Genomic DNA, 13,185 nt, shown 5'->3' with positions numbered 1-13,185 from the left:
GTATGTAGTGTAGTGTTACATCATTGGATAGACTATGAATATTTTCTTTGCAACCTTTGGCCCTCCTTTAAGGGAAGCTGTGGCTGCAGTGGGAGGGGTTTTATTGTAGCCTGCAGATCTCTCCGGAGGCACTCGCTGCGGCACGACATGTAAGTGGAAAAATAGCGCCTTTTGTCTCGAAATGTGAACGTACACCACATATACAATGAATAACAATGTAAAACAGTCAGTGTGACAAACCCATGAGCGAGCAACAGCTTGTTTGCACTTCGATCAGCTGTGAACATGTCGAGGTACGCGATTACTGGGACTGATTTCTGTATGGTGCTGTTTATCTGTAAATACATAGGCATCTCTGTCACGACTGTAAAGATATGACATGCAACTGCTGGACCCGGAAACAATGTTCGTGTACAGCACACCTGTAGCCAAGAATAATAACAATCCGTCAGAGGGAAGTTGGCTTCATATTGGCTTGGTGGAGTACTGATGACTAAAACATGAAAACCTAGTAGCACACGCTGACTTCGGCTTTGATAGAGTATTTTTGTAAATTAAGTGAGTGTAGTACTACAGTATGAAAGCAAACCATTGTAAAATTACAATCTATTATAAACTGACTTGGAAATAAGTGGCATTTAGTCTACAGTGAGTCTTAGAATGAGACATTTGACAGCCTGACTTTAACTCCTAGACATCACACACACTAGTTGACTGATAGGTGAGGGGTATAAGGGTCAGCAACAGCAACTGTGTTGGAGCTAAAATAAAACCTAAATTGTACAGAAATAAAAACACAGACACACACACATTTTGCAGATTACCACCTGACCTCCTGTTTGCTGTCTGATGGAACTATTTTCTGTGTTGTCTTTTTTTGCCAGATTATTTGCCATGGCATCTCAGCTTAGGAGTCTGGTTAATGATGATAACAGGTACCAGAAATCCTTCCAGCTTTTTCTGGAGCGCTCCTCTGAGCATCAGTGTATGCAGGACTTCATCCACAATATGCTGCCAGATATACTGGCCAGGTAATCTGCCACGCGCACACTTTTTATGAGTTTAAGGTTACACACCTTTGACAACAGAAAAGAATAGCATCAGAGTAAAGAATATATCATAATGGTTTAGCTTTTTAAGGGATATACTGTACAATAATGTTATAGTGAAGTTTCACAACTTTTGTAAAGAGACCTGGTTGACCAATACACAAATTAAATTTTTGTGCTAAGGTGAAATAAATGAAGACTACATAAGAGCAAGACTGATATAATGGCTGATATTAGTTTAGTAATGAAAGTTCTGTTCAGTTTATTCTCAAAACAGTTAAAATATAAGTATAGCCTAATCATGTAAGACATAATGGAGATAAGTGAAAATGGACACCCTTATAGGCTGCAAAGCCCCTTGAGACCAAGATGGCGCTGCAGACGGCCGCCTCTGGATTACGCTCCATAGTGTGGTATCCAATATTTGTGCATTTGACTCATAACAGTTCAAAATAGCACTGTAGCAGCAAGACAGAGGGTCAGTGACCTTCTATGGGAAGAGCAGTGATTGGTGGTTATGTAGGGACTGAACCCTTCTATAGAATTTGTCCTCTAACCCCTTGTTTTGTTACCTCAGAATTGTACTGTACCCTTCAATGGGTTTGACCTTTTATTTTGCAGACTCAAACCCCTCTATGGAACAGATACCTAAACATGTCCTATATAAGCTATGTTTGATGTACAGAGAGACAGAGTGGCCATCGGGCTGGGTCACTCTCCAAGCTGCTGCAGAGCTTGTAATTGATGCTGAACTCTTTGATGTAATAAACTTTTATGATCAAGAACAGTGTCAAGCGGGTTTCCTCTCAACACATCATCGCAGCATTATTGTTCTCACACCACAATTGTACTTTTGTGTTTTTGTTTATAAACTCTGTTTTCTGCCGTCCCCCTCTGGTAATATTTATCAGAGATGAGCTCTTAAATATTGGACTTTAAATTGCTCACACTATTCATAGTTTTCAGTCACGTGACATGCGTGGTGACCTGGAGTGCAAAACAACAAACCAAGGAAGGAAGCGGCTCACACCGGATCCCTCGTAGATACGCCGCAAAAGCCATTAAATATGGACACAAACTGCAAGTGTTGGGCACTTGCGATCCATGTACAGCACCCACTGCCCTTGTTTCCGCCGTTAAAAACCTCCAGGTCCCTGCCAGTGTTCGACTGTGGTAATATTTACGTTTACCTTGAAAGGAATCCCTCATCTAACACACCTCAGTCTTGTCTGCTTGTCGATTAGTGCATCCAAAAGCACAACAACCATCCAGCATTTTGGCAACGCAAAAGTAGCAAACTCAAAGTAACGGCGTATCACTTGCTTCCTGGTTGGCAGGCAGCGGAAAATAACTGTAATAATAATATAATAGTAATGTGACGTCACGTGAAAACTATGAATTCCACCGCTCTTTATCAAACCTGGAACTGTTGTGTCCGCTCTCTGGCCAACAAAACGGATGAACTGCTGCTCCTCAACAGAACTAATTCGGACTCCTGCAGATCTGCCGCCCAAATCCTGGCTCACTGAGCACATCCCAGACAGCGCACTTTACCTGCCGGGATTTAATCTGATTCGTGCAGATCGCGTAACGGAGCTCACAGGAAAAACGAGGCGGACTCTGTTTCTCCATAAACGAAAGTTGGTGCACAGATGTCACAGTGTTGAAGAAATCATGCAATCCTCATTTAATGACTTGGGGCTGGGCACCTTAACGTGTTATCGCATTAGGCTAATTAATTAACACCAACAATTATTTTATCACACATTAACGCAGTTTTTATTATTTTGAAAGTCCCTTGCTCATTGGCTCTGAATATACGTACAGTCGAACCATGGGCCAGAGGAGGGGTGGGATGTGGATCAGCCTGCGGTAGACTACCCTGGATGCAGCGCGTGGGAGAAGTAGATAAACTAAAGCAAGACAAGCGATCAAATGCCAGAGCAAAGTGGATAGCTACACACTGCGTGCTGATTAGTATTGGGGAAGATGTCGGTCTATGAAACATCCTTAAAATTGCAAAGTAGTCTTTGGCCCCGTGGGGTTGCTCTTTCCTCAGGTAAACAGGAGACAAGCGCTCTGCGAGTAAACGGTAGGCGCTCTATGGAGAGTAACCATGGCAATGGCTTCTGTGTTCTACACAGCTGTAGCTTATTTAACTTAAATTAAAATTATAGGCTACATAACTTTACCTGATAGGCCTTTAAATAGTTTTGCGGGATGCTCTGCCATGCGAATTCCCTCCTGTTTTGTAAACAGTAATAGATTCTGGAAACTCACAAAGAGCGAGGATCAGTCTTTCTTCCAATGATTTGTGCTGCGCGTCGCGTACAAAAAGTTCAAGAGAATTCAACTTCGGCGGCTGGCGGGCATGTGTTCGAGGTGACCACTTCACCTTACTCTAACAGGACAATTGCTACTGAACATAGACTGTTTCTGCTGCTCCCTGATAAAAGAAAAGAGTTTCTGCTGATACCTGTTCAGAAAAAAAAAGAAAATAGATTCTGTTGCTCAGAAGGTGCCTGTTATGATGGTGGCTCCAGACTCTAACTTGTTTTAACAAGCTAGATAAAAGGTGAAGCCCTGGCAGTGGCAAATAGCTTTGGTTTTATATTTGATATCATTACATTAATGTTTAAGTTGAGATTTACAAGAAATATAACACCTTGTATTTCTCACGCTGAGAAGTAAGTTAAGAGGATTGTTGTGTCGTTCAAAGAACGTGTCGTTAATTTGACCTAATCTTGTATGTGACTCAGGAGGAACGGGTTGTCTCAGTGAGTAACTCGTTCATTTTCACTCGTGTGAATAGTCTTGGACTCTTACGTTCACTCGTTACACAGCAGCTGCATGGTCTCCGTCAGCACAAGAAACAGAATTGATTAGTTCAGGACTCTGTGGGTCTCTGGGTTTGAGTCGTTCATTTGTCACGTGACAGCTCGGCTACAGGCTGTGGTAAGCAGGCAGTACAGGAAACAGAATTGATTAGTTCAGGACTCATAACTGTGGGTCTCTGGGTTTGAGTCGTTCATTTTTCATGTGACATCTCGGCTACTGTGGAGCAGGAATGAACTAATCGTTCAGTGCTCACATGGGTCCTCCCCTGAGTCTGTCTTCACTTGGCAGCACCTGGCAGGGGCGCTGTATAGGGGGGAAAAGTTCGGACAATTCCAAGGGCCCCTGATTGACAGGGGCCCCAAGAAATAGGTAAAAGCTAATATACAATATATTAGATTATACATTATATAAACCATCATCATTGAGTATATTTCAAATATAATAATGATATCTTTGTTTTTACTTGTTTGTGGCAATAAAAGTTAAATATCCCGTTAACCAAAAAGTAAACCTCCATATTGACCGAACACCCCCCTGTATCTGCATGAAATGGTTTGGTCCTGCACTTATCAGTGACTTTAGTTGCAGTCAGTAGATGCGCCAGAAATACAGTGATCACAATGTTGCCTAGTAAACCAAAATCTGGTTTTCAAAAAAGGAAAGGGAGAAAAGAGAGAGAGGAAAGACAAAGGAAAGGATGTCAATCTGTAACTCAGTGTTTCACCAAGAAAGGTGGTTAGCCTCCACAGTGAAATAAGCTAACTAGCAGGCTAGTGTTAGCCTACATTTCATCAACATTTAATCAGTGCAGGGAAACGTTTAGCAAGATATTCATATTAAATCATTGTCCCTGCCCCTTTTAGCAGACTAACAGGTGAGTCAGCAGCAGCCCAGTCTGCCCATAACTGTAGCCTCCCTGTCCCAGTGAAGAAGGTGAGCAGCATGGTGTTAATGACATGCCAGTTAGCATCATTCCAGGGAGTCTGCGGGGATTTCTCTGTCTCTCTTGCTCTTTTTACCATAACAAAAAAAGACAATGAAATATTTATTAATGACAGAAATTCAAACAAATTATTTTCTCACATAATGACCATTATGAAATGAATAAAATAAAAAAACAACCTCCTGTCTGTACTGGATGCTGGACAGTTGGAAACAGTGAGCAGCTTACCTCAGCCTGCATGTAAGTTACAGACAATATTAAAATAATCCAGTTTGATATGTTAATTTAGATTGAATTGTGGCCGTTAAATGACATCTATAGATACAGACTTTATTATTCCCATCATGAAGGGCAATTTATTTGAGAAGCTTGCACGCACACACACACACACACACACACACACACACACACACACACACACACACACACACACACACACACACACACACACACAAAAATATATCGTATCTAATGTATCTAATCAAGTGGTGGTGAAACAGAACTGTAGGTAATTTGGGTCAATGTTCTATAGTGTTAGTCATTTATTGGTATATAGCATATTTTAATAGATATACTGTGTATATATCACGGTATATATGTATATATCACAGGCAATGTGTACATCCTACAGAGCCAGAGCCCCCTCAGGTAGAATGAGGAAGAAGTGTGGAAGCAAAGGAAAAAGGGAAAGAAAGTTAGAGCGATGATGAGAATGAGAGATGTATGGTGGAAGAAGACAGAAGTCATAAAAAGGATGTTGACCCTGGTTTGTGGCCAGCAGATTTGACTGACAGGGACAGGGAGGCTTTTGTTTTTCATCAATGTTAAGAGAATTTTATCTCTTAATTTTACAATAAAAATACATGTAGAGACTGTAAAAGATTGCCATAAGGACATTTTTTATGGTGGCTTTCTTGAATCTTGCATCAAATAGTGAACTATTTAGTGTGCTAGTACTAGTATTGAACTACAAGAAGCAAGACCGTTACTAGCCTTTAATTAGAGTGATGTAAAGGTTTTGATGGGACAGTTAGGTCCTACAGATGTGGTGACAACAACTGCGGAGAGGGAGCCCAATTTGAGTTTTTTGTCATGGGGCCCAAAATTCCGGCCCCCCTGGCACCGGGGAATGAGAGGCAAGTCTGTTGTCGGATAACAGTCACTGGACTGACATATATCTAATATCTATTTTGATAATTTTGTGACATTTAATAAAGCATAACGTCATTATAGCGCAGTTATGTTGTGCTAAGTTATTGTTTTAACACAGCCGCACTGTAACTTCAGTCCTGCTAGTGTTTACAGCCAACAGCTGATGAGAGTTGTTCTGGGTCCACTTCAGAGCCCTGACAGGGTTCTACCGAGCTGAATTACCACAGAGGTCGTATCCTCTCCAAAACTATTAATTTTTTATATATATATATATATATATTTTTTTTAAATGGACGGATTTAGCCGGAGTAGTGGCTTAATCGAATATTGACAACATATTTCTGTGTTTTTTACATGGTTTGAATTTGGTTGTGGCTCCATGGGGCTTTATAGAACCATGATAGAGAAAGATCAAGAGATGAATATGTGCATTATACTTTGTCATTTAGAGCAAGCCAGGCAGCTTTCTGTGTTTGAGAACTGTTTTGTTTTTTTTAATCGCCCACTGAAGGGCTGCAGCGCCGCAATAACCAGCCTAGTTAAAATGAAGGAAATGAACGAAATGACACAAAAAAATACATTTAAATAATAACAAGTTAAAACAGCAAATTTTCAGGTTTGTAAAGCTGAAACCATGAAAATGGTTGACAAACGCCATGTGGAAATTACCTCACAATTTAAATGGATATCAGAGTAGAATAACTAGTTTAGAAGTCCCCAGCTGTTTAGGGTATTCAGAATTTAACATTTTCAAGGTAACTGCTGCCTTAAGGTCTTTGTGAAAACACACAAATGACATTTGGATTACATCTCTGCTAACCACACTAAAGCTTGTACATTTAATTTGTGGTGTTTTTTACCCTTTATAAGATGCTTTTTCCTAGTCTTGTGATATATGATATATTAGTGTATTCATGTAGGCGAAGTACCATAATGTTTCAGTACAAAAAATACAAAATATATGTAGAGATAATTCAGAGACAGTGTCACCATTATATAGTTTGTCCACAAGAAAATTTATTTTTCATTATCTAAATGTCCAGATCACTACATTTTAAACATATTTAAGGGATCCTGAAATGTTTGATTATGTTATTATTGTTTGTGTAAAGAAAAATAATAGCCACTATATCATTACCAGAAACCAGAACTCTCAAACATTGGTATTCTTCCTCAAGAATCCTGTGAGGGTCGAACTCTAGTAAACATATAACTTGTTGCTGATTAACTAGATTACCATAAGGCAAAAGTTTACCTTTTAGCAGTCAGGATATATAATAAATAAAATGATATAATATAATGGGTTATATCATGCAGTTTGTAACTTTTATGCCCACAAAACCAAATAATTGACTACCCAAATGCTCATAGATTAACCAGCTACACAAGGTGTGTGTATGTGAATGACAATGAGTGAGTGTTTATGGAAATGTCTCTTCTTGCATTTTTTCCATGTTTATATAAGCTTGAGCTGTAAGAGGCCGACACCGTGCTGCAGAGAAAAAACACAACTCTCTGCTCTGGGTGCAAATCAGAGAGGAATCTGGAGAGATATGACTCACAAGTAAATTAAAAAGTGTAATAGTGTTATTTAAAATCCAACGGTGAGTGACAGAACATGCTGTAGCAACAATCAAAGCCTCTGTATTGCAGATGCTTCAGATGCTAGATCAGATATCTAAGTGTCAGGCAGAACTGACAGTTACAAGCCCGAAAATGTGACCCACATTTGGCAGGTTGGAGGATGTGAATTTCCAGACTTGACTGTTCTGAAGTGACTCCTTTTTTTTTTTTTTGCTCCGCTCTCAGCATTGGAGATGGAAAGCCCCATCTAAATGTCATTGGAGTTGGAAGTGGAGCTGGTAAGGACACACACTATAAGACACTTTCACTGCTGAAGTTATGTTGTGTTCAACTGTATGTGACACAGCAAATAGCTGAGCGGCCTCTGCGGCCGACAGCAAAGGTGAGAAGGCGTTGTTTGATCAGTCTGCTGTAACTGCTCCTATTGCTGTGCTGTCATTTATGGCTGCGGCAATGAAAAACTTTACCCTTATTATCACTGTCAAGGGTTCGCAGGCATTTGTCCAGCTGTCAGATTAATCTTTAACCTTAGTTGCAGAGAAAGCGACCTCTCCTCCAGTTTTTGGTTTTATTGCTCATTGTTTCCAGCGCTCGTGATACAGCAAGGTTAATTTGTTTCTGAGCAAATCCACTACTTGCCCATGAGTGCTGTTACCCTTCACTTATGTCAAAGCCAATCCTTTTTAATTTACCTGAGCTGTCATGTCAGTATCATAATGGAGTGATGTTACAGATTCTCTAATGGACTGTAAAATCTGTTAGAATGACTACAAACTCCCCCGCGAGGTATTACTCAGCCTAATCAGAAAGATTCAGTTCCTGTCCAGATCAGCTTCTTTGTTTAAATTTACTTTGTTCAAGGGAACTTGTCACCTTTTAATAAGAAGTAGAACAAAATCACCTGCCTGTGGCTAAATGATAATGAGAGGAATACCATAGTGATAACTCTCTGTTTTGAGTCATAAAATGTATAATTTCCTGCAAAACTGACAGGTGCTATTAGCTATTTCCATCCTAAATCTGCAGCACAATCTGAATTAGAGGATCATGATGACATGCTGGTTGCCTAAATGTACCCATGTAATTATGTTTTTTAATTATTGAACAGTTTGGGTACTGTGGGGCAGGTAGTTCAATAAAAAAGGTGGTTTTCAAAATAAAAACTGTTTGTGCCTCTAGGTGAGATTGACCTAGAGATGCTCTCCGTGCTTCGTCTGAAGCACCCAGGGGTGACGGTGGATAACGAGGTGGTGGAGCCGAGCAGCCAGCAGCTACATAACTACAGAGGTACACACACTTATCTCGCATATCACAAATCTATACTGTATCTGTATATTTACCTGCTCCCCATAATAAATCAATATTTAATTTAACAGCAAATAAGGGTAATGCTTTTTTGTATTTTATAATGCAGAGAATACATTTTAAAGTTGCCCTTGGCTTTCCCACTAATACATTAGTAATAAAGTTATTCAAGTAGTAGTAGGGGGATGGTCTTTGAACCACCAGTCCCACATTCAAGCCCTCATGTCAGCAAGTAGCCACCTTTCTGAAGTGTCTTTGAATAAAACACTGAATCCATACTAGCTCCAGGTCTGCTGCTGTCTGACCAGCAGTTTCACATGCTTCTGCTACCACCAATTACAATCACACATACACATAATATATTCAAAAACTTATTATAATAAAAGAATCCTGGGGTTGCTCATTTAATCTTTAGTGTCCATGTCGGACATGCCCCTACTAAAATCCATGCCCTTGATTATTTGTCATACAGTCGGCGGGTCAAAAAACAAATCCCTCCAAATACAGCTCATTTCAGTGTTTCATTTAAACAATGTTGCCTAAGCAGTTTGCAACAAAATCAAAAAATTTACATTTAAATATGACATAACAAGAAGAATCCAATCAAAACCATTCAAACAAACACTTTCATACTACAGTACTTTGATGTACTGTTGATGCAGTTTTTTAACTTTCACATAACACTGTGTGATATTTTGAATACCTGTTCTTATACACCTTCTGTAGTAACTGAGAAACGTTCCCTTCAGCCCAAATATTGAAGTGGCATCTCACTTCATCGTGAGTCTAGGTTTGTCCACTGCTATTCGACATTTTGGTAGCCAACATGCTACTAGTCACCAAAACAAGGTGAGAATTTTATTTTTTTTTTTAACCAATGAAATGACACATACAATAGTACGCTTTCTATTTTTGGTTCGAATGGCATTCACACCAGAAATGAACCGCTACAGACTTCCTTTGACACCCCTTTGAGTTGGACTACAGGGCGGTTGCTCGATCCGCATCAGAATTTGAGTCTTGCGTTCACAACAAATGTAAATGCTCCGTACTTGTATAGCGCCTTTCTAGTCTTTCCGACCACTCAAAGCGCTTTTACACTACATCTGCATTCACCAGTCATACACATTCATACACTGAGCCTAAGTGCTCAAACGGAAACTAATGTTCACACACATTCATACACTGGCGGAACAGCCGCCAGGGGCAAATCGGGGTTCAGTATCTTGCCCAAGGACACTTCGACACGCAACCAGGGGGAGCCGACCTTCCGATTAATGGCCAACCCGCTCTACCTCCTGAGCCACAGCCGCCCCAAATGAACCACACCAATGGGGTAAAGGCTCCAAGGTTCGGTTCAACCGCACTAAACAAGTTGAACCCGCCCTTAGATTTGCCTCTTTTGAATAAGCAGTTCACAGAAAATTCATGGCTGTGCTGGTTCCCATAAGGTAGCTGAAACCAAAATTAGCGAGGCTGTTAACAATTAGGCCTACTTGTCGTCGGTCCCACATCACTCCAGTTCTCGCCTCCTTTAATTGGCATACATTATTGTATAAATACAGTGACGCAACAATTAAACTCCATAACTCTGTTTTGTGTCTGTTGATGCAGTTTTGGTGGCACAGAAACCAGATTTAGATTACATCAAATTCACTTGGAACAAGATGACTGCCTCTGAGTTTGAGGAGCACTGGAAAGTGAAAAAGATTACTAAGAAGGCTGACTTCATTCACATGATACAGGTTGGTGTTGCCGATGTAGTCCTCCCGGACCCCATTTTTGACACATCTGGGTCATATTCATTTGGCGGCGCTCCACAGCAATTAATCCCATTAGAACATCTGTCTAGCATAGCGTTATAATTAGGTGCTCTATGAATCCAGTTACCAGCTCATTATCTGATGTGAAATCGACAGATGCTGTACTATGTGAAGGATCCTGGAGCTACAATCAGCTTCTTCCAGAGTCTTCTTGACAAGAATGGGAAGCTTATTATCATGCTAGTGTCTGGTAAGTGGATGGGTCTAATCTTAAATTATCAAGACATTTTATCTTTTTCTTCTCTCTGATTTGTTGGAGTTAGTCGTGCTGTGTACAGTGCATGTAGGGATGAAAACACGGTGCACTGAGTCTCAGTAAAAATCTGAAAACCCCTTTTAGGCATTCTGGTATATACTGTACAGATTTATCATGGAGTAGGTGGGAAAATAATTTAAACTGCCATTTAAAATAATTTAAAATTTGTTTTTAAGATCAGTAAGAAGTTCCACATTCATGTCCTAATATTACAAATTTGAAAATAATTTGATTTCAGCAATTACCAAGATATCCCAGATGGTTGTCTGTCAGTTGGTTTGTCTGCTACTTTAGACTGAAATATAACAAACATTTCAGATGCGGACATTTATGGCTCACAGAGGATAAATCCTACTAACGTTGGTGATGGCCTGGCTTTTCCTCTGGCGCCACTAACAGGATAACTTTATCCAGTAAAATATCTCAACATCTAGTAGATGAATTAGCCCAAAATTTTGATATTCATGGAAATGATTTATGTTAAGGATCTCTTGACTTTTCCTCTATGAACACCATGAGCCAACTATTCAATGGATTGTCATAAATTTGGTTCACTCATTCATGTTCTCCTCGGGATGCATTGTAATCACTTTGATGATTATATTTTCAAGGCAAAATTTCCATGTGTCCAAATACTTTGGTTTATGACCAAAAGGGACTGAGGCACAGTGATTGATTAGCAGCCTTTACTAGTGCAAACAGATCAGCGTTTTGACATTACTGTGTATTCATCAGAGCCAAAATGAACAAAGACAAGGCAAAAAAATATATAGTCAGGCTAGAATAGATGTACAATTGTCATTGTATAACTGGTTGAACAGGATTTCAAATATATTGGCTAATGAATCCAGGGGTGGGAGTTGTCATCAGTAATGTCCAAGTGCCACACCTCATGCATTATAAATACATTAGACATATCCTAAAGTTACAAAGGAAAAGTAAAAATAAATTGAAGTACTGAATCCAAGTGTAACCAGTTAGAGGAAACATGACAAATGTAGTTCTTCCTTTAGGCCAAAAGGTTCAACTGTGTTAAGAGTATAAATCCAATGCGCTTGTCTGCAGAGCAGTGAGTTGATAATATCGCACCTTTAGGAAAAGGGGGAGAAATATTTTCTAATCCCCAAAAATGTAATGATGCTGCAGAGCCATCATAATCCATGTTTTGTGAGCATTTTTGTAGTTTCGTGTTCAAATATGCAAATCTTTAAAGCTCTTTAGTTCATTCAGCCAGACTACAGGGACATTTCAGCAGGTAGACATCATGTGTGCTGCTGAGATGTTCTATGGTGACACCTGGTTTAGCTGCATAGTGCCGTAAGATGCACAGAGAACCCTTTTTTATCTCAACATTATACCTGCATGCATCTGCATATTATCATTGCCAGTGTGTGAATGTTAGCACCCTAACATTAACATTTAGCTAAAAGCACCGCTGTGCCTAAATACAGCCTCACAGAGCCTCTAGCATGCCTAGACTTTCATGTCATCTATTCCAGGTGAGAGTGGTTGGGGAAAGCTGTGGCAGACCTACAGGAAACAGCTCTGTAACACAGAAATAAGTCAGTGTGTGACCGCAGGAGACATCAAAAGCATCCTGGACTCCAAGGGAGTGAGCTACCAGAGCTACGAGCTGCCATCTCAAATGGACATCACTGAGTGTTTCACTGAGGGGGATGAGAGGGGAGAGCTGCTACTTGATTTTCTCACTGAGGTGCTGGACTTCAGTAAAACAGTCTCACCTGAGTTGAAAGCCGGTGTCTTGGAGTTACTTCGGCACCCAGACTGTAGTGTAGAGTCCAACGGAAAGGTTATCTTTAACAACAACCTTGGAGTGATAGTCATAGATCAGTCCACTTAAAAACAGTGTTAATACAGTGATTGCAGTAGATTAATTACATAGTTGTTGAATTAGTGGTTAACAAGGTGATTGTTTCAAACTGTATAGTGTGTAATTGACTGTGCATAAGTAACAGGCTTTTAGCCTATGTGGGAAACACCTTGTTTTACATGATCAGTTCTAGACAGACCTGCTTTCACACAATCTGAACCTGATCTCCAGGAGTCTATTTTAATTGTATTGTTTATTTCAGATATTGTGTTGATACCATTATGTATTACTTCAATGTAATCTTCAATACTTGTAATAAAATAAAATAAAATAAAAAAATGTTGTAATCAGCTTCAGATTCTATCATAATATAATTTTTATGGGCTACAGCTGGCAGGCTGTGC

At 39.8% G+C, this 13,185-nt stretch overlaps 1 protein-coding gene across 1 annotated transcript; it reads left to right on the top strand.

Moving 5' to 3' along the window:
* On the top strand, positions 1 to 13,131 carry LOC123974352 (histamine N-methyltransferase-like). Its single transcript, XM_046054981.1, has 7 exons — positions 1 to 149; positions 885 to 1,031; positions 7,792 to 7,844; positions 8,746 to 8,853; positions 10,486 to 10,616; positions 10,791 to 10,884; positions 12,450 to 13,131. Exons 2-7 carry the CDS (start codon positions 895 to 897, stop codon positions 12,809 to 12,811), a joined length of 885 nt encoding a protein of 294 aa, XP_045910937.1. The 5' UTR covers positions 1 to 149; positions 885 to 894; the 3' UTR covers positions 12,812 to 13,131.
* Positions 13,132 to 13,185: the final 54 nt, after the last annotated feature.

The sequence above is a fragment of the Micropterus dolomieu genome, linkage group LG07 (genome assembly GCF_021292245.1).
Source record: "Micropterus dolomieu isolate WLL.071019.BEF.003 ecotype Adirondacks linkage group LG07, ASM2129224v1, whole genome shotgun sequence".
Taxonomy (NCBI): domain Eukaryota; kingdom Metazoa; phylum Chordata; class Actinopteri; order Centrarchiformes; family Centrarchidae; genus Micropterus; species Micropterus dolomieu.
This window is presented reverse-complemented; position numbering and strand designations above follow the sequence as displayed.

Excerpts from the sequence above, each read along its gene's own strand:
- LOC123974352 (XM_046054981.1), top strand. The coding sequence starts at position 895 with ATGGCATCTCAGCTTAGGAGTCTGGTTAATGATGATAACAGGTACCAG. Across the intron at positions 8,854-10,485 it reads GCAGCTACATAACTACAGAG|TTTTGGTGGCACAGAAACCA; the intron begins GTACACACACTT and ends CTGTTGATGCAG. Across the intron at positions 10,885-12,449 it reads TATTATCATGCTAGTGTCTG|GTGAGAGTGGTTGGGGAAAG; the intron begins GTAAGTGGATGG and ends CATCTATTCCAG.